Here is a 27,424-nt window from a genome sequence, read left to right as displayed (position 1 = left end):
TTGTGGCTCACATGTTACCTGTGAAACATGGGTCTGATTAAACTTTAAATGAAAATAAGAACAGCTATTTTATACATTATTAATGAATTAAGGGTAATTCTAAAGTTTTATGACTTAAGGATCAGTGGAAATTGGTTCCATGGTCAGTCTGAGAGATTGTAGGAATATGGTTTGCACTGGGGGTACGGATAGCTTAGCATTAGTCATGGTCTTCCTGCAGCCATGGTCTGTGACAGCACTAATGACACTCATTTTGTAGCATGACCATGAATTAGAATACATTCACAAGAGCATGAAAGGTCAGATATTGGAGAGGAGATTTTTTTCTAGCAATTTCAACTACAAAAAAACACTGTTGGACCTCTGAGTTTGCTAAAAGTTGTTACCACGTGAGAAACTGAGGTTGTTTACTCTGGAGAAGAGGCGGCTCAGGGGAACCTCATTGCGCTCTACGACTACCTGAAAAGAGGTTTTATTGAGGTGGAGCTCTGTCTCTTCTGCCATCTCTTTAATGAAAGGATGAGGGGAAATGGCCCTAAATTGTGTCAGAGGAGGTTCAGATTAGTTATTAATAGCTAAGAGAAAAATCACTGAAAGAGTGGGTAGACACAGGAGTAGTTGGCCAGGGAAGTAGTGTTAAGTCACCATTTCTGGAAGTGCTCGAGAGGTGTCTGGATATGTCACTTGGGGAGATGGTTCAGGGGTGATTGTGGTGATGCTGGATTGTCAGTTGGACTGGATGGTCTGGAAAGCCTCTTGCAACTTTGATAATTCTGGAGTTCTGTAAAACAAATAAAGAAAAAGTAGATAAGCAACTATATAAGAACTGATTTTAAGAGTTGATTTTTATTTTGACAGCAGATGTCCAAATCCCAGCTTCACTTTGTCTGTAATGTCAAAATGGCAGCAGATACATAAATTATTAAGTCTCTGCTCAATTAAAAGTTGAACTAGATTAATGAACATACTGAATCCTAAATTTGTGCTTTCATTTATTGACTCATTTTAAAATATATTTGAAAGGAAAAAAAAGTGTTTTCCTTTTAATGACAGACCAGTAAAAACTTTTAGGATGATCTTTCCATAAGGATTCAAGATCGTTTTTTGCAAAAGTAAATTGAAAACAAGGGACCTAAAGACATTGCTTTAGAAAAACAAGGCACAAATATAGCTGAATAATTCATAGCTCTTTGGTTTTATTTGCAAGGATTTGAAGGCCCGAACTGTGAAATCAACTTTGATGAGTGCACTTACGGCTTCTGTAAAAGCAATTCAACTTGTTTAGACCTGGTTGCAGACTACAGCTGTGCTTGTCCTCCAGGATTCACTGGTAAGATTTCTTTTAACTTGGACAAGATGTCAAATAGCTAAATTATTTCTTTTGTTTTCTGAAATTAATTGCATTTTGGTCAGTATTTTAGCATTAATAAAAATAAACTGAAGTCAGGGTTCTGTACAATTGAAAATCTGTTTTAATTTCCCTCCTAATATGGAAAGCAAAACTGTATTTTGCATAGAAGAATAAAGTTGTTCAAAAACATCTAGTCTATGAAGCACAGGTAAGCAGGTAGCTGATGCTTTTTTCCAGAAGATTTTATCGCAGCCATACTTGATTGAGATGGTAGCAAGAACACAATTTTAGTAAGATGACACTCCGTTGTCTTTAAGAAAGGTGCCATCAGATCCTTATGATAAATTCTTGTAAGTTGCACAATTGTGTGTATAACAGGCTTAAGAAAATAGCTCTTGCATCAGGAAGAGTCTTCAAGGCTCTATTTTCTTCCAGAAGTAGCTAACAGGATCGTGGGGAAATCACAAAATGGTTTGTCTCCAAATTTTTCTCAAAATGAAATATCTCCAAAAATATGCCATCCAAAGAACTATGTCAGGCACTGAACACTGACTTTCAGTTGCTGATTTCAGAGAGGCAAATGGAGCAGCAGTAGTCATAAGTAGTAACAGCAGTAATTTCCCTCCTCGGCCCAGACTTCTGGCTTGATTTCTCTCAAGTCTCCAATAGTCAGCCTCATCATTTGTACCACCATTCTTCCTTCTCTAGGAAGAATCCCTACTCCCAACTGAACTTGCAGGTCCCTTCCCAGCAGGTCACTGTCTACTTTGGGTAGATATATTAAATTAGTGACACATCTTTTGGAATTTCTTTTAATTTCTATATTTTTTATAACTGAAGCCCTGAAAGGCTCCCCTTCTGCTCCTAGGACTTCACAAGTTTTTCTTCCAATCGCAATTCTAACTGGAAGTCGGTTAATACATGATTTATTTGCAGCAGTATCTACTAAAAATTCAAACTCTTCATGTTGGGGACTTACTTCAAAATTTACTATGGGCTCTTCCTGATGTTTCGTGGGGTCCCCTAACGCATAGAGCCCATGACACCCCTAATCCTCTTTGATGTCTCCTTTCAATAATTTTTCCAATGCCTCTTGCTCCCCCACGACAGTCTCATCAAATGACAATTTTTTGCAATGTTTTTTAAAGTGTCTTATTTCTCCACAATAAAAACAGGCTCAAGTCTCTCCTGGTCTCTGAGGAGTACCCCAAGGTGGTGGGTTCCTTCTTCTTCCCTTTTCTGGTAAAGATTTTGTGTTTCTTTCACTTCTAGTATCCTTTCTGAGATCCCTTACACTCTCCCTGGCCACGGCTACCATAATCCTGGTTTTTGCTTTTGTTCTTTCTTCTTCTCTCCTAAGGTATACCCTTAGGGCTTCCCTTAATAATTCATTTATTTCTTGGTCTTGCCAGTCCTCCATCTTTTCAAGTTTTCTTCTGATATCTGGCCAAGATTTTGTGACAAACTGTAATTTTAATAATATCTGTCCCTCTGGGCTATCTGGATCCAAATTGGAATATTGCTGGAAATTCCGTCTGAGCCTGCTCAGCCGGGCTGCTGGGGTTTCATCTTTCTCTTGGGCCCTGTCAAAAGCTAATTTGGTGTTGCTACTCTGAGGAACTGATTCTTTAATACTTCTTATCATTAGGTTTCTATAATCTTCCATATTTCTCCTCCCTTCTCTGTTTGGGTCTCACCCTGGGTCAGCTATTGGCAACTTCTGGTCACCGGGGGGCCCATTCGGTTTTCTCTTTCCCAGATGCGCATCCCTGCTGCCCTAACCAGCCGAACTTCGTCTGGATTGAATAGTATATTTAAGATGCAGTTCAGTTCTCCCCATGTATAAATATTTGGGCCCAAAAACTGGTCAATCTGGTTGGCAATTCCCACTGGGTTTTCAACTAGATTCCCCAGCTCTTTCTTAAAATTTCTGATTTCTGACGCTGTTAAAGGTGCATTGACAAACCCTATTCCTCCAATAGCCCCACTCATCGGGACCTCCCTTAGGGGAAAGAGTTTGGTTTTTGACCTGGTGTTACTGTAAGGTCCTTCTGGGTTTTTTATTGCCTGGCAGGATGCATTGTTAGGTGCCAGACCTAGCTCCCAGCTGTGAGGGGGTGCAGGGATTGTGGATGGTGAAGGAGAGGAGGTTAGACCAGTGTTAGGAAATGGCAGAGGGTAAGAGGGGTTATAAGCTGGGGGGGGGCAAGCTGGGGAAAGAACAGGGATTACAGTTTGGGAAGGTGGGATATGATTTTCAGATGAGGTTGGAGGATTAGTAGGGATAGTTTGTAGTACTCCGGGATAAACTGGAGGAGGAGGCGAATGTTCTAAGGGGTCCCAATTATGGCTAGCTTCTTCTTGGTTCTCCTGCTTTTCATTCCTTTGTTTCCCTTGCTGTAACTTACATATTTTTGCTGTTTCATTTTTGACTACTTGTTTCTGCCAACAGACAGCATAGAGTATTTGTTCGGTACTTGATCCCCCTCGAGATTTCAAGTATTGAGTTAATTGTGAACACATCCAGGGGTCTCTAGTTCCACACCATGGCCATTTTTCAGGTAAATCTAGCTTAGGCCAAGCCTCTATGCAATAATGGATCATCTTGATTCTGTCCAAGCTTTTAGTGGCTTCATCAACCTCCCATAGTTCTAACATTTGTCCTAGTGGACTATCTGGTGGAATATTTCTTATCTTTTTCTCTCTTTTCTCCTCAACTGGCTCCACTTTACTTATGTACGCCCCCATTTTCGCTGGGTCTCAAATAAAAACTACGCTGCTCTTACTCTGACAGAAACTTTACTTCAGGGTAACACAAAGCAAAATTATTTTAACTAAACTTCTTTAAGGTGCCCCTACACACACAAGTTTAAAGGTGGGCAACCCAAATTTTAACTCTCACTCACTCTTCGAACACTCGTAAGTAGCCTTAGGGACTCTCTCTTAGGGTTTGGGCACTACCCCTGCCAGTGCTCGGAATGCTCTACCGGTAGCTTGGTGACCTGCTTTTAGGGCCTCAGCCACTACCCCTTAGCCAACACTCCTTTTGTCTCCTGTACATCAGGCAAATCTCTGTAAGTGGCCGGTCAACCAGGGTCCAGGGTTCCAGCCACCACCTACTGCCAGGATTTGGACATACAGCGTGCGATGTACTCACTCACCCTACCAAATTCCCTCGCACTTTGGGACTCCCCTAACTCTCACTCCTCTGCACCCGGACAGCGTCCTCTTGGGCACCCCCGACCAGTTCTACCTCTCCGTATCCAGACAGTGTACTTCTTCCCTGGGTACCCCCGACCAATATGACACCCTCGAACCCGGAAAGCGTACCCAAGATACCCCAGACCAATGCAGATTTTTTTATCCCAGCACCCCGACAGCTACCCCAGCCAGTCTCCAAAGCACCCCGAAAGCAGCCTATCTTTGCTACCCCAGCCGGTACTCAGACGCTCTGGGCCGTAGCCTCAGCCAGTACCAACTCACAAGCCCCGAAAGTAGCCTGGGCAACCCGCCCTTAGGGTTTCAGTCGCTACCCCTGCCAGCGCTAGTCTCTTGTGACACTTCGGGCTATAACCTCAGCCAGTGCAGTGCGTGCCTCACACTGCTCGAGCCCTTTCACACGCTTGAAATTGGCCCAAGCCTTTTCTGCCACACACTTCTTTGACGTGCCACTCACTCTCTAAATTCCTCCACACGTCAGTAGGGGGCCCCTATGCCCCTGGAGACGCCTCAGTCACTCCCAATACACTCGCTTCCTGCTTTTCCCGGCCGGCCCCCTTGCGGGAGTGTGGAAACGCGGTACTCAGCAGTCCAAACTTACTTGGGGGGTCCGAGCTGCCGGCCCCCCTCTCATTCACTCCGCACTCGCTCGTCTCCACTCCCGCCACCGGTTGTTCTTACGAATGCTCACCAGTGGCGTCCCACGAGGCTGGCGAGTGTCGTCCTTTGGTCTGGGATGTCCAGCTGTCCAGGAGGTCCGAGGTCAGGCTGCACCTTCCCGTCCTGGTCCTCTTCTGGGCGTGGCTTAGATCCCAGACGAGTCCTCAAATTGTTATAAATGGGCCAGGAGACCTGCTCCTTTGAAAAGCCTTTATTAGTCAGCTCTTTCACAAGGGGGAACTCGAGGGGTTGCCTGCGCCATCGCCGCTCCTGTCGTTGTTCTCGCTTCCTTCGCCGTTCTCGCTCTGGCCACCGCTGAGGAGGTGTCAGACCAATCTGCTGCTCTCGTCACAGAGTCGGGAGTTCCTGCCTCGCGGGAATCCCCAGGAACTCAACCGGGCTCGTGTGGTCTAGGGGCTTCACTTCTTCCCAGTCTCTTTGTGGTCATGGTGAGGCGGCAGAAGCAGAATTCAGTCCTTAGGTAGCTGAGGGTCTTCTCGGTGTTGTAGTGTCTCCCTTTTATCTGGATTTTGTGCTGGGTTGCGGCTTTTGGGTCCGTTTGCCGGCAACTGCACTTCGGTTTTGGAGCGGTGCACCATGGAAGTCTTTGGATTTTCCTATTAGGCGGGGCCAGCAGTTCGAGGAGCCGGCGGGAATGGCAGCAGCCTAGCCCAACGGAAGGGGAGGGAACCAGGGGCTTTAGAGGGGGTATACAACTTGGAATAAAATTTTTGAGGGTACAAACTTTGGTACAAACAGCATAATTTTCTTAACAGACAGGTTACAACTGGCATAACATTTGAACAGTACAATTTTTTTAACAAATGACAGACTGTGTAAGAAAATGGGAATCTCTTACATTTTATTCATTTCACCTGGCACAGAGTATGTATTCCCTAGGAGGAACCCTTCATCCTATGTTCATACTGATGCAAAAAGTTTGCCTGTCTTGTTCATACCAAGACAAGAAGGATTCAGGATCTGTCAACAGTAAAAAAGTTACAAGTGAGGTATAAGTAGATTTTAATGGTTACCTTGAGGCCTATATTGAAGTCACAGAAGTTCACGTGACAGCATAATAGGCTAATATGAAAAAAGCTCAATTTTCTCCTCTGTTTCTGACGTGAGCGAGTTTCCATCACGAATATGCTATTGATCTGACTTCATATTGACTATTTTTGTGAGACAGGGCAGCTCCTAGAAGAAAATAAATAACCCAGCCTACTGACTGGAATTAGAAGTAGGGCCAAGGATCTTTCTGATTACACTGAATATTTTTGACTGTGCTCATGCTTTTTGTACAATTAACTCACAGTCAGTCATTGTGGATCTCATTAGGTCTGCTAATTAGGTCAAGCTTTCCAACAACTGCTTCAGGCTCTCTAGGGTCTGTGATTCAAAATACTGGATATTTGGGCTTCTATCTTCTACACTGGCAAAAGAGTATTATTATGTGTTCTTCTGAGTTTTAAGATGTATATAAATAGAATGAAAAGATATTGTTATAGTAACAGTGATACACTCAAAAGCTATTTAAGGGCTAAAGGAAACATATGTAAAATTTTATCCACTTAATATTTATGCAATGTAGAAATCGCATAATCAATGTAGAAAAGCACCATAAACAGAGCAGTTAGATGATAACAATCAGCTCTGATGAAGGCACATGTTAAAAAGTTCATCAACCGACCTGCTAACATCCTGTCAATTATACCTTGTAGTCTTCTGATAAGACTTGATCAAGGAAGTAACATTTGAAAAAGTTCACTAATTGTATAAGACTGAATTTTACCCTTTTTTTTTTTTTTTAAGCACACTTTTGTTCTCCTATCATATTAAAAGCTATTTCCAAGAAAATTTTATCTTTAAAATCTTAGCTGGTCTGGTACAAATTTGCCTTAGGCCTGGTTGTTTGTTTATTTTCCTGTTTGCTATCTGTGTGTGGAGACATCAATTCTGATTGGGATCATGTGTGTCGTGCACTAAAGCTCTAATGGAAGGGCAGCATGGAACAGGAGGGCCCCTTGGATGAATCCCCCTTGGACCAGGCTGTGGTGCTCCACAGGTGTTGGATCCTTGTCCTTCCCTGAGAACAGAACTGGGAGGAGGCAGTGCCACATGTGCAACAGGCAGCAGGGATGGATGGTGGAAGCAACTCTCTCTTGTAGAAGAAAGCCAGCAGGACAGGAACACCCAAAACTCTCATCTGAGTGGGTCCTGAGAGGAGCAGGGAGCTTGCAGCTTCTGCTGCCAGCTGAATTGTTTGTTGCTGAAACGGTGAGCACCAGAATTCTGCCAGCCTTTGGAACTTGCTGCATAGAATTTTCTTTACTCTAAGACAGGCAGCTCTTGAAAAAGACAAGGAATACAATTTCTCTGCAATCAAAGCTTACTCTCAAATGCCCTCCTGTGGTAATTTGCACACACAGGATTATGGCAATTATCCTGTAGTAAAGAGCTGCTGGAAAAATGGACAAACGGTAAAACTGCTACCTCCTTCCCTCACAGCATTTTATTTGATTTTGCCAATTAGAGAGGTTTTGAGGACATCTGGAAGTTGAGATAGGTAAAGGCAGTCCAAGTCTGTTAAACTGGCCAGCCTCAAAAATTAGAAAACATCTTGCTCAGCACATCCAAAACTGAAGATAGGTGAAGTAGGGTATTTTAATATTGAACAGGACACTTTTAATCCATTAGGTAGTAAGACATCTCAAATTAAAACATCAATGAGAGAGTCTTGAATTCATCAATGATACAGAAGGAGGTGGCAGTTTTATGAGGTGTGATTACTGACTATTATCATTATTTGAGTGGATTCTCTATGGTAAAATAAGTAATTAGAACTAAAGAACCCTGTAATTCACTTGTTTTGGATGAGAAAGCACAGGTTCTTAATCTTAAATAAATAATAGGATTTTTTTTTCTATTGTTGACCCTTTTTCTATTTTAAATGTTGGAAGAGATGAATTTAATTATTTATTTGATTATTAATTAAAAGGATTTCAAAGCTGTTCATGTATATGGATGAGCCCTATGCTAGTGAGGTGACAGCAGTGAATACTGGGTAGAAAAACTTGATTCCAAAGTGATTTTTACTTCATCACTTAGCACTGAATTTTGTAGTTGTAGTTTATATGCATGAGATTCTTAATCTGACTTCCCCACTTATATCATGGTCCGTATGAATTTCTATGTGTAACATGCTCTTTCCTCTAAGTTTAGCCCATGTCTCATTAATGTTTACCTTTATAGTGAGACAGCATGAATCAACATCCAGAATCTACCATCAGTCACAGATTGACTTAAATTTACACAAGAGACTAAATAAATATGCAAACTTTTTAATATGCTTTCTGAAGATCAAATCTGTACAGTTTCCTCTGTCATGTCTCATACTATTGGGCTTTAGGAATTTGTTAGTAGATATTGGGGCTAAGCAAGTGGTCACTGCAACACTGAACATTTGAAAATCAAAATTACACAAAGATGTGCAAGATCTTGCAGCTCAGCTCAAGCCATCACAAGACATAGGATAATATCTTTCTCTGAGCTTTCCTGTGTATTCTTTTCTTGTGTATTCTTTTCCTGTGGTATTCTAAGCTTTGTTTTCAGTAAGGCTGCAAAAGTTCTATTTTAGGCACATGGATGCTGACATAGATGCTTTTTGTTACTATTAGGACAGCTGCATAGTACAAAATTATTGAGTCACTATATCCTCTTTTCCTTGTTAATCACAAGAAGTACTGAACCCAAGCAATTCAAAGGAAAAAAAAATACTGGCCTGAGAGATCTACCTCTATCCAAACAGTGGTTCTGGAAAGGTGGGGGTTGGTCTTTTCTCCCAGACAGCTAGTGACAGACAAGAGGACACAGCTGCACCAGGGGAGGTTCAAGTTGGACATCAGGAAGAATTTCTTAATGGAGAGGGTTGTCAAGCGTTGGAATGGGCTAACAAGGAGGTGGTGGAATCATGAACAGTGGAGGTGTTCAAGAAATGACTGGACATGGTCCTTAGTGCTGTGATTTAAGTAGACATGGTGGTGATTGGTCAAAGGCTTGACGATGTTGGAAGTCTGTTCCAACCTAATTGATTCTGCGATCCGTGGATGCTCACCTACCCTTAGAGTCAATCACAGAAACTCAGTCTTGCTTGCATGTCGTGCATCAGATTATTGTTCCACATCAATCAGCCCTTATGGCCATCTCAGAGGCAGCTGAAAAGCCAGGTCTTTTCTGTCATGTCCCCTAATAACTGAGTTCATTTAAACAATGTGCCTCTGTCTGAGCTCAAGTCAGTGCTAAGGTTTTTCAAACCAAAACAAAACCTGGAAGCTGATGACTAGAGAGAAGGATGGTTCCCCAGGCTCCTGGCCAGCAGAGCTCTGACTCATAGCAGGCCATGGAGGAGTGAAGGGCTGACTTCCTTTCCCTTGCTCAGCTGGAACAGCACAGATGGGCTGCTAGTTGTCATAAACACTGTAACACAAACCTGCTGAGGGCAGGTTTCCCACAGTGGGGTGTGCAAACTTAACATTCTGGAAAATAAACAACATTTGTGCATATATGGAAATGTATTCACTGTGTATTGCTGGGTTATTAGAGAATATTTATTGTCATATCATGTGTAAGTGGACCTGCTTTCCTTTGAAAGAATTCAGGTTAGAACATTTGAACGGGAAAAAAAAATCAGTAGAGTATAGAAAAATCTGTTGAAGTTTTATCATGCTGCAAATTATATTACATTAAAATTTTGATAAAATAATACATAAAAGTTAATAAATCATATGAAAGAAAAGCAAACCAATTTTTTTCTGGTCATTTTAAATATAAGTGAAGTTGCTCAGTTTTTTAATGTGAGAAATCAAATGGCACATTTTTCCAATAGTATTCCATCTGCAAATGCTAAGCATGATTGGTTTAAATTAGAGGGTGAAGAATAATAGTTGGAACCACCTGACAAAAGATAAGTTAATTCTTCAGTCAAAACTTTAATTAGCTTGTATGGAATTTTCTTTATCTTTGCTCTTCTGAAGGTGTTATGAGATTAGTTTTGTATTCCAGTTTATCTTCATTATTTCAGACATAATGGTAGGTTCTTTTAGTAGTGATTCCAACTGTCATGCAAAACATAATGTATGTAGAGCATCTGTCAATATCTTTCTGGGTATGAAAATGTACTTAATTACTTTTAGATAAATTGGAAAATAATTTTATATGATTAGGCTTGATTTTCAATTTAAAAATTGTTGTCAGTTGCTAGGAGATTCTTATCATAAAAAAAAGAAAAACAGTCATATCTAGAAAAGCTCATACAGTGATCAAAACGCACACAAAAAACAGTGGAACATCTGGCTGAAATGTTTAGTCTTCCTGAGTTACTGTGGAAAATAAACCCCATTTTTTCTTAACTCCATATTTTTCTGTTAATATAAAATAACATTAACAATGTATATACAATGAACACTAATATGCCAGCAGAGTGAGCACTGCTTTAACTTTTCACATCTGAGTACATCTGAAAAATAACATATGGATATCAAGACAGAATTTCAATCAAAATTTTTGTTATAACTGCCTCAAGAAACCTATTAGGACTTAATTTTCTGTTATGAGCAAGCACTGAATAAACACTGACATAAAAAAAACAACCTCCAAGCAACTTCCCCAGTGCACATTTTTCATCCCTTACATATATACTGTTAATGAATTTGAGAAACAGAAGTGGCATCTTAGATAAGAATGTTTCCATTTAGGGTTTGTTTAGCCTTTTTCTAGTATATGGTTCCTCTTGTGAAAAAAATCCACCTAACCATTGATGTTGGAAAAAGTTTGTTTTTCAGCACTGCCTTTGCAATAGCAACCAGCTTAATGCTGGATTTTTAGATTATATTTACCAGTATATATACCAATATATACTTTCTAGACCATGAACAATTATCTTTTGACATCCTTTGCTTTGATAGAGTCATACTATAAAAGGTATGATACTATCAGTTTTGGTATGACCACACTACTAAATAGGAGTCTTATTTGGTGCCATCTTTAGTAACTTGCTAACCTTTTTGTTGTTGTTGTTCTTGTTCTTTACTCTTTGGCTTTCCTCTTTGACATGATTTTTCTTCTTTGTTTTCTGTGGGTGTCCCATCCCTAGCAGTGTTCAGGACCAGACTGGATGGGACATTATGCAATGTGGTCTCATGGGAACTGTCCCTGCCCATGGCATAGGGGTTAGCACTAGATGATCTATAAGATCATTTCTGAGCTAAACCAACCTGTGATTCCATGGATCTAACATGAACCTGGCCACTAGATGAGTTCTGAGGCCCTTACTCTTAGGTTGACATCTGAGCATTGGCAAGCAATAGCAGTGCCATGTGTGCTGAGCTTCATGGCTGCAGTGGGGATAGTGGGAACATTACACCACAGCTTGACTCTCTTCACTGAAACAGTGGGTTGACTGGAGACCACTGAGGAGTCTTGAGGCAGGAAGGGAAATGTGTTAAATGCAGAATGATGTTTCTTAAAGCTGTTTACACAACTTTCATAAAAAGACTTTCTTTTCCCTTGTCACATTGGTAGCCAAGCAAGAAATGGCATTGGCTATTTGCTCTGGTAACAATAGAGCAACACCTTGCACCTAGTGATCCTAGTAACCTCCAAAGCCTCAAAGAACAGGACATACACGTTTCACATGAAGACAGTGATGCTACAGAGTCCAGGTGCCTCAGGGTGGGCTATTACTATCACAGAAATATACCTGTCTCACTAAAGTGTTTTGATGTTTTCCCAGGAAAGACACAGAGAGGGTTAGAGGATGAGTGTATTTATTCTGCAAGTCTTCTAACAATCCATAGATTACTGCTTGTATTCTTTGTATTAGGTCTGTGTACCAGAAGGAAGTTAATGTTTGCCATTAACCACATTGTACTGAAGCTAATTACTCTAGTTTTGATTAAAGCACACAATGAATCCAAAAGCATCCAATCCTGACTTGAATGCATGAAAAGAAACCAGGATTTCACTGACATTTTTTTCTAGTAGTAATCACCATCAGATTTAGAAGTTTATATTAAATATTTTATTTAAATTTTTGTCTTCAACTTTGAGCTATTGCATCTCATTACCTTTTCTACACAAAATGAAAAAGCCCTTGCTACTCAAGTATTTTTTCTTTGTAAAGATACTTACACACTGTAATCAAGTCACTTTTTGGTTGTGTTTCTTCTAAATGAAACAGATGGAGCTCTTTAAGCCTTTGCCGACAGCATGCTTTCTTCAGTTGTTGAATAAATTGTGTAGCTTTTCTTGCATCCTTCCCATTCATTTTTAAATATGGAACATTCTAATCAATGTTTTATGCAAAGGTATTTTACACATCAATGTTCTTTTTTGTTTTATTTAAATGCATCTGAGATTTTTTTTTTCTCACAGCACTGCAATAGTGCTCATATGCTGAGGTCTTCAGCAGTCCTTTTCAAATTCCTTTTGTTGTTTCCCCACATACAGTTCAGCTATGGTTCAGTAGCTATAATCTGCGTGGTTTTTTCTGTGCTTGTATCTGAAAACTTCAAATGACCAGAAGTGACCTGCAGTACATTGAAAAATGTACTTTTTAGCTAAACAAAAGTTATCACAAGATTTCACTTGGTGCATAGGCTTGGTCCCCTGTAGAAAGGAGATGCAGGAAAGGAAGTGAGAGTGGGAAATTAGGTACCTATTTAAAAGTTGGTGTAACAGAGTAAGGACTTTTCACATTTGCTTACAGAAAAAGAGGCTCAGGGAAGTATAAAATGGCTCATTTGCCTCATTATGGTTTTCTCATGAGAAAGATTTGAGGGATGAATTCAGATTAAATGTGCCAAAAGCTGTGCTGCTTTCTCTGGAATGGAAGGCCTTAAGTATCTGTCCCTCTATAATTTCAACCATGTGGATTTATGGTGTGCAGGAAGAATGTGTTTGTCCCTTTTCCTGCTAGTGTTAACATTTTATCCTGTTTCTCTTGCCTGCTGCAAGCCTGGGCTCGCCTCTTTTTTATCCCACTAATGTAGAAATGCATTTCATTGGAGAAATAAAGTGCAGACACAGATTTGGATAGAAGCACTAGGCTCCAAAATCAGAACACAGTTATCACAGACAAAGTAACTTAAGACCTTTACCATAAGGCAGAGCAAGTTTCCAGACAATTCAACTCATTAAACAAACATAAGTCTTTGGACTTCCTTCAGTGTTATAAATAGAATTTATGCCCTGTAAATTATATAATCACAATGCTAGAACAAAATGCTAATGATAATCTGTTTCATTCTTAGCTCAGCAAAAACATATAATATACTCTGTTGCTTTCTCACCTATGTATCTTCTTAAAGTCCAAAGATTCCTTGTTTTCTTGGGGGAATCTTTCCAGTGTGTGTTATACTAACCATTACAAGGGTTTCCTTATAGTCTAATATTTCATTGCAGTTTAAATGCATTACTTCTACCCCGTCTCCTATGAACACCGCAAACTGATGACTTATGCAAAAGTACTATTTTATTAAATCATTGCCATCACATTTCTATTCAAATTTTCCTTATTTAGGCTTTACAGGCCCATTTATTTTGTTCACCCTAAAAGGTCATGCCTTTGAGCTGCTTGTCATTTTTAACAAGCTCATATGGACTTTTATTTGGCCCACAATTTTCTTGAATGCACGTCACTGCACAATGCAAAACACTCCAAAAGCATCTTTACTCCAGTAAGATGAGAATGGAAGGATAATTTTATGTTTTTAACTGGATGTGCTCTTTTTTATGTATCCCAGCAAACTATTTGTTTTAAAACACAATTCTGGCATTTGTTCCTACTTTTCTGTATTGTATCTTCTCTTCTGATTGGATTAAATTTGCTATATCAAACTCTATGTTCAATTTGTTAAAATTCATGAAGTCTTCTAATCATGTTCTTTAATGTACCTTTTTTGTGTTGCCATCTTTGCTGTCCACCATCTAGACTGTTGAAAAAGTTTAGTGGAATTGAATGGGCAGTAGATTTCTTTCAAGACATGTGCAATTCATTCTTCCAGTCTGGTTGCAAAACCACTGATAATTAGTGCATGAATGTGGCATTCCATAAAGTTTTACTCATCTGATAATATTCTAACTATTCTACATAGTTTCTATGTAGACCAGCTACTGGGATTTCACAAAAAACAGCAAAAACATTAGTGAACAGAAGGAGCATGACATATGCTAGTGGGTTTTGTTATCCACAAATTGTGTAAAACTTAGTGTAGAAGGGAATCAATTTGCTCATATAAGGCCTATTTTGTTTATAAATTGTTTTATATTTATAGGTTCTTGCACATAAACACTTTAAAGCTTTTCCCAATATTACTTCTAGGAACTGAAGTTTCACAAATGGATTTATAATTTCATGTCTTTGCCTTTTATTCTTTTCCTAAAGGCTGATTTTACTGAGTCTTTGGGTACATTATCTACTTTTCACATGTTCACAAAGAAAACTATTGAGTTTTTGTCCACTATTACCCAAGGGTATAGTTCATCAGACCAGCCTGCCTATTAACTCATCTGACAATTCTAAAGCTTTTTTCTGTATTCAACACTGAAGTTTTGCCCTTTAATCATAAGTCTTAATAATGATAATGAGCTGCTTTACAGCTAGTCTTTTTTTCTTATGATTGAGGCAGAAGAAGCATTGATTACCATTATCAGTAGCCATATTTCTTCACTGGATGACAAACCACAGCTTTCCTTCATCTTTGATATGAAGGACATACAGAATAATTTCTTGTTACTCTGATCGTGTATAATAGCTATAATAGCTACGTGCTTCTGCTGGTCTGATTTCATGCCTGCATATTTTTTGTTGTATTTTTTAGTTGATCCTTAGCAACTTGACCTGAAGCTTTTTTCATGCTCTGAAAACCAGGAAATGCTGTGTTTGGTGTCCTAATATCCAGTGTCTTTCTCCCACAAAAAATAAAGTTTCTCCTTTGTACTTATAGAAAACAGCAGCTTTCTTAATAACCTTTTTAAGGCAATATGTTCACTCTTTATCAAGTTTCAAATCAGAACTTTTCTACAGTCTTTGAAGGTCTTCTGAATTCCTTTGTTTTTATGCTGTTGATCCTCCTCTCCATTTCCATGGATTTTGACTGCTCTCAGCCATTTTTCACATTCCTTTTCTTATAGTCAGAGAATACTTTTCCCGTTAACTTTGAATCAAGTAATTTGCAGTTACATTTTCCACTATGACGTGAAAAATTATCAATACTACACGCAAATATCTTTGAATTTTTGAATGATGATTCCTTTCAAAGGTTATGGTTTTGTAATTAAATACTGTATGGGTGCAAGTCCTGTGTTGTTAAGGATTCTGCTAGTGTTTTTAGCTATCTAAAATATTAAAAACAACAACAAAACAAAACAGCAACAAGAAAACACACAAGGTATAAAAAATTTAAGGTTCCTTTAAACTGATCCTACTGTGTTTGTGATCTGTATTTAGTAATTAAATACAGCACATTATGTGCAAGTGTGCAGTATTTTCCACAAAATGTCAAAGTCTTACCTTATTTCTATCATTATCCTTGTCTATGAGTTTCTGTTTCCACCCCCTTAAACCTTTTTCTTTTTTGTTTGGTATGTCCAATGAGTTAACTCTTTTCATCAGCCACCTATTCCGTTGTCTTCTAAATTTCTCCCTCTCTGTACCTTCTGTATTTTTGCCTATATTTTCCTTGCTTCAGATTTGAATAATTTTGAATTACAGCTTAAGTAAATCTTTTTAAAAGCAGAAAAATTAAGAAACAGCTAAGTGAACTCGTGAGTTTCTATTTGGATCTAAAAAATGGCCTTCATCTGGAAATATGAATGCCACTTTGAGAAATATTTTTTTTCTTGCTGCTGTTTACTAAGGTGATTAAATCTCTAAAACACTTTTTTTGAAGCAGCATATAATTCTAGTAATTATGGTATTGAGTTGTGATGCTAGAATATACAAAGAATGTTTTTGCAATGTTGTTCATATTTGTTCTTTTAAAATATTTGTTAACTATCTGCTATAATCTATGACTATCTCTAGTTTTAAAACTGTAAAGCAGAGAAGAAATAGCATTTCCAACCTGGAAAAGTCAAATTATGCAGTTGTCACTTACACTATGAAGCAGCTTTTTTACTTTCCCAGCATGATTTATAGTTTTAATATTTAATTTTCTTTTCTGTCAGACAAAAACTGTTCCACGGATATTGATGAATGTTCTTCCAAGCCCTGTAAAAATGGAGGCCATTGCCATGATTTGATTGGTGAATTTTACTGTAGCTGTTTGCCAGGTAAGAAGTCACATGATATTTAGTTGAGAAATGTTCTATGGTATTCAAAAAAGAAACAGAATTTTTCATAAGCACACAACTAAGTAGTAATTTATTTTGCTTGAAAAGAGAGAAGGATAAATAACTGTTCTTTAAGCATATGCTGCAATTGTTATGCAGATGTTGTCAGCAGAATTTGCATAAGGAATATAACTTTTATTCTGGAAGTTCCTGCCTTCCAAACTGATGAATAGAGAGCCTTAAAAATCAACCAACTCTGCCAGTAGCATGATTTTGTTTCCATCTTTTCTACTACCAAAAGATATTTTTTTAAAGTTTTGAAAGAAAATGTGAACAAGCTGTACAGCAGTTGTTGTAAGGATTGCTGTGGTGGGCTGTCCCTGGCTGGAAGCTGGGTGCAGTCAGTGAATCACACATCATTTCTGTTGCTTCTTCTTCCTCTGGGGGAGGACTCTTCATGCTCTTCCCTTGCTCCAGTGTGAGCTGTCTCCCAAGGAAGAGAGTCCTCTAGGAACCGCTCTGAGTTCCTTCCCATGGACTGCAGCCCTCTACAAACTGCTCCAGCATGGTTCCCTTCCACTGAGTGTAGTCCTTCAGGAGCAGCCTGCTCCAGTGTGGATCCCCTACAAGATCACAGCTCCTGCCAGGAAACCTGCCTAGTACAGTCTTCTCTCTCCATGGGGCCACGGCTGCTGCCAGAACCTTGTTCTAGTTCAGGCATCCCACAGGAAGGGTCACAGCCTCCTTTGGACATCCACCTGTTTTGTCATGAGGTTGTCCATGGGCTGCAGATGGATCTCTGATCCACCATGGCCCTCCATGGGCTGCAGGAGCACAGCTGCCTCACCACAGGCTGCAGGGGAATCTCACTCTGGTGCCTGCAGCACTTTCTCCCTCTCCTTCTGTACTGATTTTTGGTGACTACAGAACTTTTTCTCTTGGTATCCTCACACTTTTTTTCTGGCTGCAATTGCACAGTTAGTTTAGGGTTTGTTTTTGGTTTTGTTTTTCTCTCATCTTAACTGTTTTTGCAGGGGTGCTATCACTGTCACTGGTGGGCTCAGCCTTGGCCAGCAGTGGGTTATCCTGGAGCTGGCTGGCATTGGCTCCATCAGACCACGGGGAAGTTTCTGGCAGCTTCTCAAAGAAGCCTCCCCTGTATCTGTCCTCCACTGAAACATTGCAGCAAACTGAGTTCTGTTGCTAGCAGTAATGAGAGACACCAGCAATATCTGAATTTGTCAATAAGAGTAAATCAACTTTTCTGTATTTATGTGACATGCATAATTTTATTCACAGAATCACAAAATCAATTAGATTGGAAAACCCTTCTGAGATCATAGAGTCCAACAAATAAACAGTATCTTACTGAGACATGAACCTATATGATTCAGTGTGGCTTTTCAGTTTGGATTGGTGGTATGGGCAAGCATTTACACACTGAAATATAGTATCTTTTAATATAACCAGCTAATTTAATATGTGAAACTTGCAAAATATTACTATTTCTTTTTTATCCCCTGCTTTCTTTATTGTGGACCAACTGGTTGTCAGCCAATTGGAAAGTAGAGAAGCACACTTGAGAAAGAAGTGAGAAACTTCTTTCTAAAATTTATAAACTGTCCAAAAGTACTATTTGTGTGATATTAAAGAAAATTTTAATCTACAAGGTGCTGGATTTTTGCAATACACTCAGAAAACCATCAAAAGTGACTTTTTGCAATATATTCAGAAAGCCATCAAAAGTGTTCTATGGAATATAGCAAGTTCCTTATGGAGAAGTGAAGATCCTTTAGGTTTCTAGAAGACAAGCATGAGGGAATCTCAGAAACATAAATACCTTTTAACAGATGACATTCCATTTCTCTATTTGTTACCACAGAATGTGATATAAGTAGAGAATTTATTTGGAAGCCTTATTAAAGGGTTAGATAAGTTCACAACCAAAAAGTCTGTAAGTCAACACTAAAAAAATCCTTTGACTTTTTTAAAACACCTGAATGTTATGTGGTTTCAAAGGGAACAGACTGCTGGAAGCTGCTAAACTAATAATCTCTCCCTAAATAGTCTCTGTCTTTCTGCTCTCAGACAGTTCTATGTTGGATGCATAATTTTTCTCTTTAGAAAACATTACATTTACTACACAGCTTATTTCCCATCCCTGTTTGTGTCTCAGTGTTGTATTATCCCTGCTACACTTAACTGAATACATAAATATTTCTTTTTTTTTCTTCTTTTAATTTATGGGATTACTGGATGGTTAGCATGATTGCTAAAGGAGAGTGATTTTGAAGCAGAAAATCCTATCAGTTGATGGATTCAAACTAAAATCAATTTTTGTTCAACTTAATACACTGAATCAAAGGAGCAGTACTTCTGATTAAGAGTAAACATGCACACATAGAAGTTGTAAATCAAATTCTTCCTTTTTGGAAGGTTTTGCTGTTATTAAAGTTTAGTGTACCATGAAATAAGACTGAACTTTCTTTCAAACCTTTCTGGCAACCCTTGTTATTAACTAGATGCTTATACATGAAAGTTTGTACTCTAGGAAGAGACCTTAGAAAAACTATTGCATGCTGTGACTCAAAAAATAAAGTGAATCATCAAGAGTACAGATGGAAAAAGTTTACAAAATCATTCAGTTCTTCACACTGCTGCTGCACAATGATCCTTAACATAGAATTTTTAATGATATTTTTTGCTTTGATTTCAAAGTTACTTGATCGGAAAGTGCAGCATTTTTCACACAAAGCTGTTGCGCTTCTTGCCAAAAAGACTACCTCATGCGTAGCTTAAAATTCCAATTATCGATTTCTTGCTCTGAGTCACAATTCACTTATGCAATTTGTAAATCATGTTTCTCTTCTACCTAACATCCTAACTTGTATTGGGATAGAATTTTTTCTACATAAGTCCATCTAATCAGCTATAGAAAGGTTGTTCAGCACACTGACACAGAAGATACTTGAAGTATTCATATGATAAATAATACAGAGTTGCTTGTAGCAGTAGTTAGTGGACTCAATATTTTAGGGAAATAGAGGTCAGTATATTTGCATGATGTTATCTCTTTTTCCAAGTCTTAATACTGAGACTTCTGTAGGCAGTCACATCCATGACGTGTGTGTTGGCTCTTAATCCAGGAGGAAGGCTGAGGGTACGTAAAGTCAGAGATGCTGGAGAAGCAGAGGTTATGCAGCTGGGTCTCCAGGACCTGGCATTTTTACTGACCCTTGCAAAAGCAGTATCTGAAAATAGTGAGTGACAGGGAACATTATTAGGGGTCCTTCCCAAGAGTTTTTCCTTACACTCATAGCTTATCCATACACTAGGGTTTTTTTCTCTGATATATGTGAAATGTTAAATATATTTTTAGTCAACTCAGTAATTCTTCTGTGGTTTTGAGAATCTTAAAATATTAATATATTTTTCTAATAGTGTTATTCCTAAGCATGTCCAGTCACTTGTTACCACTGAAGTTCTGATTGTTTGCTTCATTTTTCATGAGGCCCTTTACAATATTATATAAACTTCGGGGTTTTTATACATCACATGTAACAATTTATTCATAAATTACCTAGAAGAAAAAGGGAGCAATTCAAACATTGGCACAAGTTGGGAGTTCCCTTTTATAAAGAAAAATAATTCTGAAGTATTCTACAGTATTTTCAACATTAGGAAGCAGAAAAAATAGTCATTAAAGGCCATTCTTTGCTTTTTAACTCTGGAAAAAAAAAAAAGCCCCTGATCTTATAATTATCAGAAGAAAAAGACTGCATAATACACAAGAAAATGAATGCTTTATGGGTATTCTGCCCAAAGAAATAATTGATTTGATCTATGTACAGGGTCTGGTTGAGATAGAACTAATCCTCTTCACAGAAGTTGCTACAGTGCCGTGTTTTAGATTTGTGACCAAAGCCGTGTTGCTAACTCAGGAATGTTTTGGCTGTTGCTGAGCCGTGCTTGCACAGCATCGTGGCCATCTCTGTTTCTCATTTTGCCCTGACAGTGAATATGCTGGAGTAGACAAATAGCTGGGATTGTACAAAGGGGGGGACAGCTGACCCCAATGGCCCAAAGAGATATTCTATTCCATATGCAATAATATAGTCAGCCATTAAATCCTGGAAAGAATTTTCTAAGGTAGCTGTTGCTAAAGTCCATATGGCCATTGGGGTAGGTGAAGAGTGTCTTTGTATTACTTGGTGTATTTTTTTTTTTTAACTCACTAATTGGTCCTTAGCATGGCTCACCGGTTTTCACTTTTTCTTTTCCAATTCTCTATATAAATCAAATTTCAAGAGAAACATATCTCTTTCTATTTTCATGATTTTCACTGGAAAAGCAAGAGAACAGCGCAGAGAAGTCTTAAATTTCCTCACTTGTAATTACCATACTTTTGGATAAAGTTGCCATACTTTTTTATGTTGTAATGCTAACCTTAATAATATACATGTTTCATGCAGGCAAAAGTCTTTGAGAGTTATGTAAATAAATATACTGCTGAAAAAGTGCACAATAGCTCATTCCTCTAGTGGATGTGTAATTACTCAGATACTGCGCATTCAAAGTGTGCATTATTATGTAATACTGAACTGTGTATTCTGTAAAACACTGGCATCTATACTTCCTATTTGTTCAAAATGTTCCCACAACCACAGCAAGACTTTTAAAGCTAATCTTTATAATTGGTTAAAAATTGGACATAAAGGTATTGAGGTAGAGAGCAAATAAAACTCTGCAATTTCTACTTCAGTGAGATTTCATTATGTTCTTCTTATAGAAATAGGCATTTAGTGAGTTTTCGCACTGAAAGACTGAAATACATAAAATGTTAGTAATTGAAGATGTAAAACCAGATGCAATGATTTTAAAAATTCTTGGAATAGGTATACCTTTTAATTACAGTTTTAAGATGAAAATAAATTAAGAAGGAAGAAGAAATTTCACATTATGACACTGAAAACCATTTATTATACATCAACACATTCTATGTATATATGCTTGCAACCAAGTGTAGGAGAAGGAAAACGTGGAATCCAAAAGTGTCATGCGAAAATAGGAAGGAGGAAAGGACAAATGAGAAGAGGAGCACACTTTGAAAAGCTTATTAAAAAGTGTCTTATAAGACTTTGTTGTTACGGCAGGCTGTGATGAAGAAAGAAAAAGTAAACCTGGTGAAGCGATCACATGGCAAATTTCTTGCTATTGTAAAAAGATACCTTGTTAGGTGTAATAGCTTTATAAAGCAAGTTTCTTTTTTTATAATTCCAATTTTCTACCTGTGTTCCTATTTTTCAATATAGTGCTTCATGCCAGTGGTAAATGAAATTTTCCTGCAATAGAACAAGAAAAAATTGTCAACTTCCTCTCATTTTTTCCAAAAATGTGCTGTCATTTTTGAATCTAAAAATACAAGGAAGAAAATTGATTAATAGCTCATTTGTAATGTCAATTCAATTCCCCAACCCTAGCAGATGACTTAAAAATTTGACATTTTTCTAATAAAAACAACACTATTCATTTCAAAGTGTCTAATAAGACATCAAGTTACTGTTACCAAAAGCAGACACAAAAGAGTGATGTCTAGAGGAACACTGTAATATCCCATTACAAATCCCCCAGGTAAGGAAATATCTCTATGACAGCCTTTAGCTTGAGTCTGTTCATTTCTAAAAGAACTATAATGGCAGTAACAGGATGGAAAGGAATGATTACTTGATACTAAACAACTATTTTAAAGATCTGTTAAAAGCATCATAGCATTTCACAATTCACCAAAGTTATATTATTTTATAAAGGATTTAATTTGCCAATTGTCACTAATTTTTATTTGCTGCTTCTTAAGTTTGGTATCTCTATATTTTTCTTGTTTTCTGATGCATTATTGGAATATGTTCCCATGGTTAAATGCCTCTAGGTTGTAGAATGAGCCCATTCACATTTAAGAAGAAATTAATAAGATTTACAATGATTTAATCTCTGACTCCTCTCTATCTTTTTTCCATTTCTGACATTAGAAAAGTAAGTAACATTTGTTTTCATATTCCAGAAAACTGCTAGAAGTTTGTTCAATAGGCTTAAAATCTTACATTTTTGTGGAGAATTTAAAACAATAATCAAACTATGGCCTTTTCCTGATATTAGTATGTTATGTCTACTGAACAAAATTTTTATATGTTTGATTTATATACCTAAAAATTTTTATTCCAAAACTTCTATTTCTGAAAAATATATAACTAATAGGTTATTTGTTTACCACATATGTAAATATTTTCAAATTTCTAATAAAGATCTAAATGCTTTGGAATTATGATCTATTCCAGCTGGTGGATGGGGTCCGCCGCTTGGGACCCAGAGAGCCACAGCCACCCCAAAGGATGTCTCGCTAGAAACAGCTCCTTGGGGGGTCAGGGCGCTCCTCAGCTGGACAGAGGGGCTTCTCAGCAGCGGGCAGAGCAGTGATTTTTCAGCTCAGTGATTTCAGCTATCAGTGATTTCAGCTCAGTGCTTTCAGCTCATGCCCTTGTGAGTTAGCCCCTCTTTTAGCCGGTCGTGGTGAGAGAGAGAGAGGTCTCGTATGGAATTTCCGCAGGTGGTACTTTATTGAGAGGGTACCAGCGAAAGGGATCCAGGGACAAGGAACCTCTGCTGACCAGAGGAAACTCAGGGGTTTTTATGGGACACCAGCGTGGGAGGAAAAGGGTACAGAACCAATCAATTGTAACAGATCTACATAAAATCCCGAGGGGGCTTGTGGGTCTCCGGACAGGTCGCCGTGGCTAGGACGTTTATCTTTGTCTTAGGGGCTCTGGGTGAAGTTGCAAAATTCTTCCTTGACTCCTCAGCTTGGCTCCCTCCAGGGCAAAGCAGCTGGGGCTCCGCCCACCCCCACAACGATCTGTTATGCTGATCAGCTATCTCTGGTTTAATAATAATTCAGAAGTGTATTTTTATAGCCAAAACTGAAACAATCTTTATTCTACTATCATTTCTAAAGAAATATTCACTGTCTTTATTTTGGATATGATTTTTATTTTCTCTTTGAAATTTCCACTCATTTAATTTTTCATCTTATACTTTTGTTCTGTCTTTATGCTTTTCTACCCTTCTCTAAAATAACTTCCTTCTTTGACAACTCACTTCCCAACTAATCTTCTGGTCCTACAATCTACTGAAAAATAATTAGCATTTGTTCAGTTTTAATATTCTATGTGTCTACTTGTATTACTAAGGAGTAAAAATATTGTGTAAAATTCCTAACAAGTAAGAGAATTGTCTTACTAGACCTTCAGCACAGTCTGCTGTAGTTATTTTATGTGGTTTAATCACCTTTTTTTTTTTCTTTTTCTTACCTATAACTAGAATTAATCCTTTTTCTTTCCCCCAGATTTTCTAGTACCATATGGTTTTCTAATCAGATGAGAAATGAAGGATCATATTTGGATCTTATATCATCTTTAAAGTTTACAAAAGACAGATTAGAAAATAGATGATAGATGACAGGGAATGTCTATGTACTTTCTCTCTGTCCAACAGATTGCTCATCAGCAAATTCTAAGAAATAGTTAAACCCCAAAGTTTTGCTTGTTTACTGCCTGCCAATCTTAATTCCATGAATGACATGAACAGCAAGCAAATGTATGTTTGCTTTTATTTTTATATTTTTCTTTTTAAATTCTACTTAAAAATCTTTTACACTCCTGAGGAAATGCATCCCTGACTTTATGTGGCACTTCATAAACCTTTCTCTTTTTAATAAGGTAATTGAACTTTCTGTAACAGATTAATTCATCTCTAAAATAAGAATATTGAACTGAAGAGCTCTTTATTTAATCCACTATTGTATTACACAATGGGGGGGGCAGCTCATCCTCTTATCTCTTAATTCTTGAAACATGAAATCGAAAAGCATGCAATACCTCTGAGGTGTAACTAAGGAAGAATAGCAACATTGACCACTGTTTCTGCTGATTTTACTGGGAACTTCATATTTCACTGTACAGAGATGTTAAGCTGAAAATCTGTGTAATTCAGAAGTTAGATAATTCATATTAATCATTGCTATTGTTGTTATATTTTTGCTTTTGGAATTTTTTGTTTGTTTGTTTGTTTTTGGTTTTTTTTGTTGTTGTTGTTTTTTGTTTTGTTTTGTTTTGTTTTTTATTTTCCTACAGATCTCCTGACAGCAATGCTTTTATCCCAATTCTGTGATAAACTATTTAAATTAAGCAACTTTTTACTCTCATTTTTCATTATCCATAGGGAATTATAAATGCCACAGGATTTGCACATCAATTACAGGAAGATGTTATATTGGAAAGGGTAATAAATTACCTATTCCTAATAACAACCAAGTTATGTTATACAATACGTATCACCTTCTCAGCATATCTTGACATCATCCCAAAAGAAGCAGCAAACACTGACAACTTCACAGTCCTCATGGGAAAATTAAAATGGATAACAGATATTATTCCATAAGGTTGTATGATAGTTGTATTTTTTCTAGTCTTGTGGTTATTTTATTCTGCAGTTGTAAAGCATTGTTAGGTGCTGTCTTAATGCATCGTACTACAAAATTATAAGGTAGCCTTTAGCCTTTTAGCCACAATATTATAAGATAATATTTCAATCCAGCAAGCACAGTCAGAATAAAAACTTATTCTGTATTTTCTTAATCTAAAAAAGAGAGATTCTGAAGCTGCCCGTTGTGGTACAGTAATTAAAACTCTATTGTAATAGCTCTAAGTCTTCTGGTGTATTTCTGTAAGAGTAAAGTATGTCTTTGTTTTTCCTTAATCCTTTTTCTCCAGTTCTAATCCATCTTTTGGTGGAACCAACATAAATATTCTTACAGTATTGGAAGAGGTACCTAGCCATTGTGGCCCTTTGACATGGTTTAAGGGGTTTCTTTAAAAGAAAAGCACTGTAGAGCAATAGTTCTCCTGCATCTTCACATTAAATTGTATGGCTTAAGATCCAATTTGTCCAAAGCAGTAGAAAGGGTCATCAAAGTCAAGTAGCTAAAAGGAACATGGTGGACTCATTAGCCCTCACTGGCAGAAAGAAATTCTAGACAGGGGAGAATGAACAGAAAAAAAAAAAAAAAAAAAAAAAAAAAAAAAAAAAAAGTTAGAGAAAGGTCAGATTTACTCATTTTAAAAACTTTCTAGATCAGAACTTCTGTTCTGCTATTTTGTGTTATATTCAAGAATAGATGAAGAGCCCTTAAAAAGCAATAGTCTGAACAGACCAAGTGACCTCAGCCATTCCTCATATGGCTTCCCTTCAAGATCCTTCAGCATCTTTGTTGCCGTCCTCTGGACACTCTTTAGTATCTGTCTTATATTGTGGTGCCCAAACCTGCCCCCAGCACTGGAGGTGAGGCTTCCCCAGTGCAGACAAGTGGGACAATCCCCTGCTTTCCCAGCTGGGGTTGCTGTGCCTGATGCCTACAGGACAGGGTTGGCCCTCCTGGCTGCCAGAGCAGTGTTGGCTCATGTTTAACTTTCTGTCAACCAGAACCCCAAGACCCTTTCCACAGCTCTGCTTTCCCGCATCTCATTCCCCAGTCTGTACATTCATCTAGGGCTGCTCTGATCCAGGTGCAGAATCTGCCACTTTCCCTGGCCAAACTTCACACATTTAGTGATTGTCCAGTGCTCTAATTTTGTCTCTCTGCAGGGTCTTTCTGCCTTTGAAGGAGTCAACAGTTCCTCCCAGTTTAGTATTATTGGCAAACTTAGTATTCCTTTAAGTCTTGTGTCTAAATAATTTCTGAAGATGATGAAGAGCACAGGGCTGAGGATGGAGCCCTATGGAACCCCACTAGGGAGAAGTCACCAGTCTGATGACAGCACATTCACTATAACCCTTTGCATTCAGTCTGTGAGCCAGCTGCTCACCCAGTTCTCATCACATGATGGGTTTATTGAGCTGTGTGCTGGATATTTTGTCCAGAAGGATACTGCAAGAGATGGTATCAAAACCTTTACTGAAATCCAGAAATATTACATCAGTTGGCTTCTCTTGATCAACAGTGGGTTACATTGTCCTAAAAGGAAATTGTCTTTGGTAAGCAGGACTTTTCCCTCGTAAAGCTGTGACTGATACTGTGTTGTTTTTCAGATGTTTTTCTAGAACTCCCAGAAAAGTCTTCAACATGATTTTATCAGTCACAGAAGAACCTAGAGTGTTCAAATGAAAATGCACACTGTAAAATCTGTTTGTTTGGCTACAACTTGGACTGCAATATATAAAAAGGATTTAGAGGAATTTCAGAGCTGTAGGCTTGTGGTTCAGCCAAGTCACAGAAAGATAGAAAAGAGGAGAAGTGAAATATAGAACTGTAAGGTCTAACTTGAATTCTTGAAAAAATACTAGAGAAAATGGGAAGTTGAACTATTTATAAGAATCTACAGCAAACAAAAATATGACAGTCCCTAGGTAAAATGATTTTCTCAAGAACAAAATGTGTGAAAGACCATTGCAATTTCTATTTTGAGGTAGTAATAAGCTTTCAGGATAAAGAAGAAGATTCTATATATCTTGATTCATCATCATTCTTATAAGAAAACCAAGGGAACACTGTCTCAATGAAACTACCACTGAACAACATGTAACTCACTGGAAAAAATACTAAAAGATGATAGTGGTTCACTGTGAAAAAGAACATCACTGGAAATATTTTGAGTCCACTAATGTTCTTCAATCATGTTCCTTATCAACGACCTGGATTATTGGATTAGGAATATTGTGTCTGAATGTGCAGATGGCACGAATCTGGGAGAGAGACAGGCAAAAACTCTAGCAGTGTTCTGGAAAACAAAAAAGGTTCAGTAAAGCAAAGATGAA

The 27,424-nt window shown here is 38.0% G+C and overlaps 1 protein-coding gene across 1 annotated transcript in view; it reads left to right on the top strand.

Moving 5' to 3' along the window:
- Positions 1 to 27,424, top strand: part of EYS (eyes shut homolog) — a 718,715-nt gene that overhangs the window by 176,706 nt on the left and 514,585 nt on the right. Inside the window, exons 13-14 of the mRNA XM_066314978.1 lie at positions 1,208 to 1,330; positions 16,457 to 16,561. Coding sequence (XP_066171075.1) covers positions 1,208 to 1,330; positions 16,457 to 16,561 — 228 coding nt within the window. The remainder of the gene's footprint in view (positions 1 to 1,207; positions 1,331 to 16,456; positions 16,562 to 27,424) is intronic.

This window comes from Sylvia atricapilla, chromosome 3 (assembly GCF_009819655.1).
Source record: "Sylvia atricapilla isolate bSylAtr1 chromosome 3, bSylAtr1.pri, whole genome shotgun sequence".
In the NCBI taxonomy this organism is placed as follows: domain Eukaryota; kingdom Metazoa; phylum Chordata; class Aves; order Passeriformes; family Sylviidae; genus Sylvia; species Sylvia atricapilla.
The sequence above is the reverse complement of the archived record's forward strand: the minus strand, read 5'-3'. Positions and strand labels throughout refer to the sequence as shown.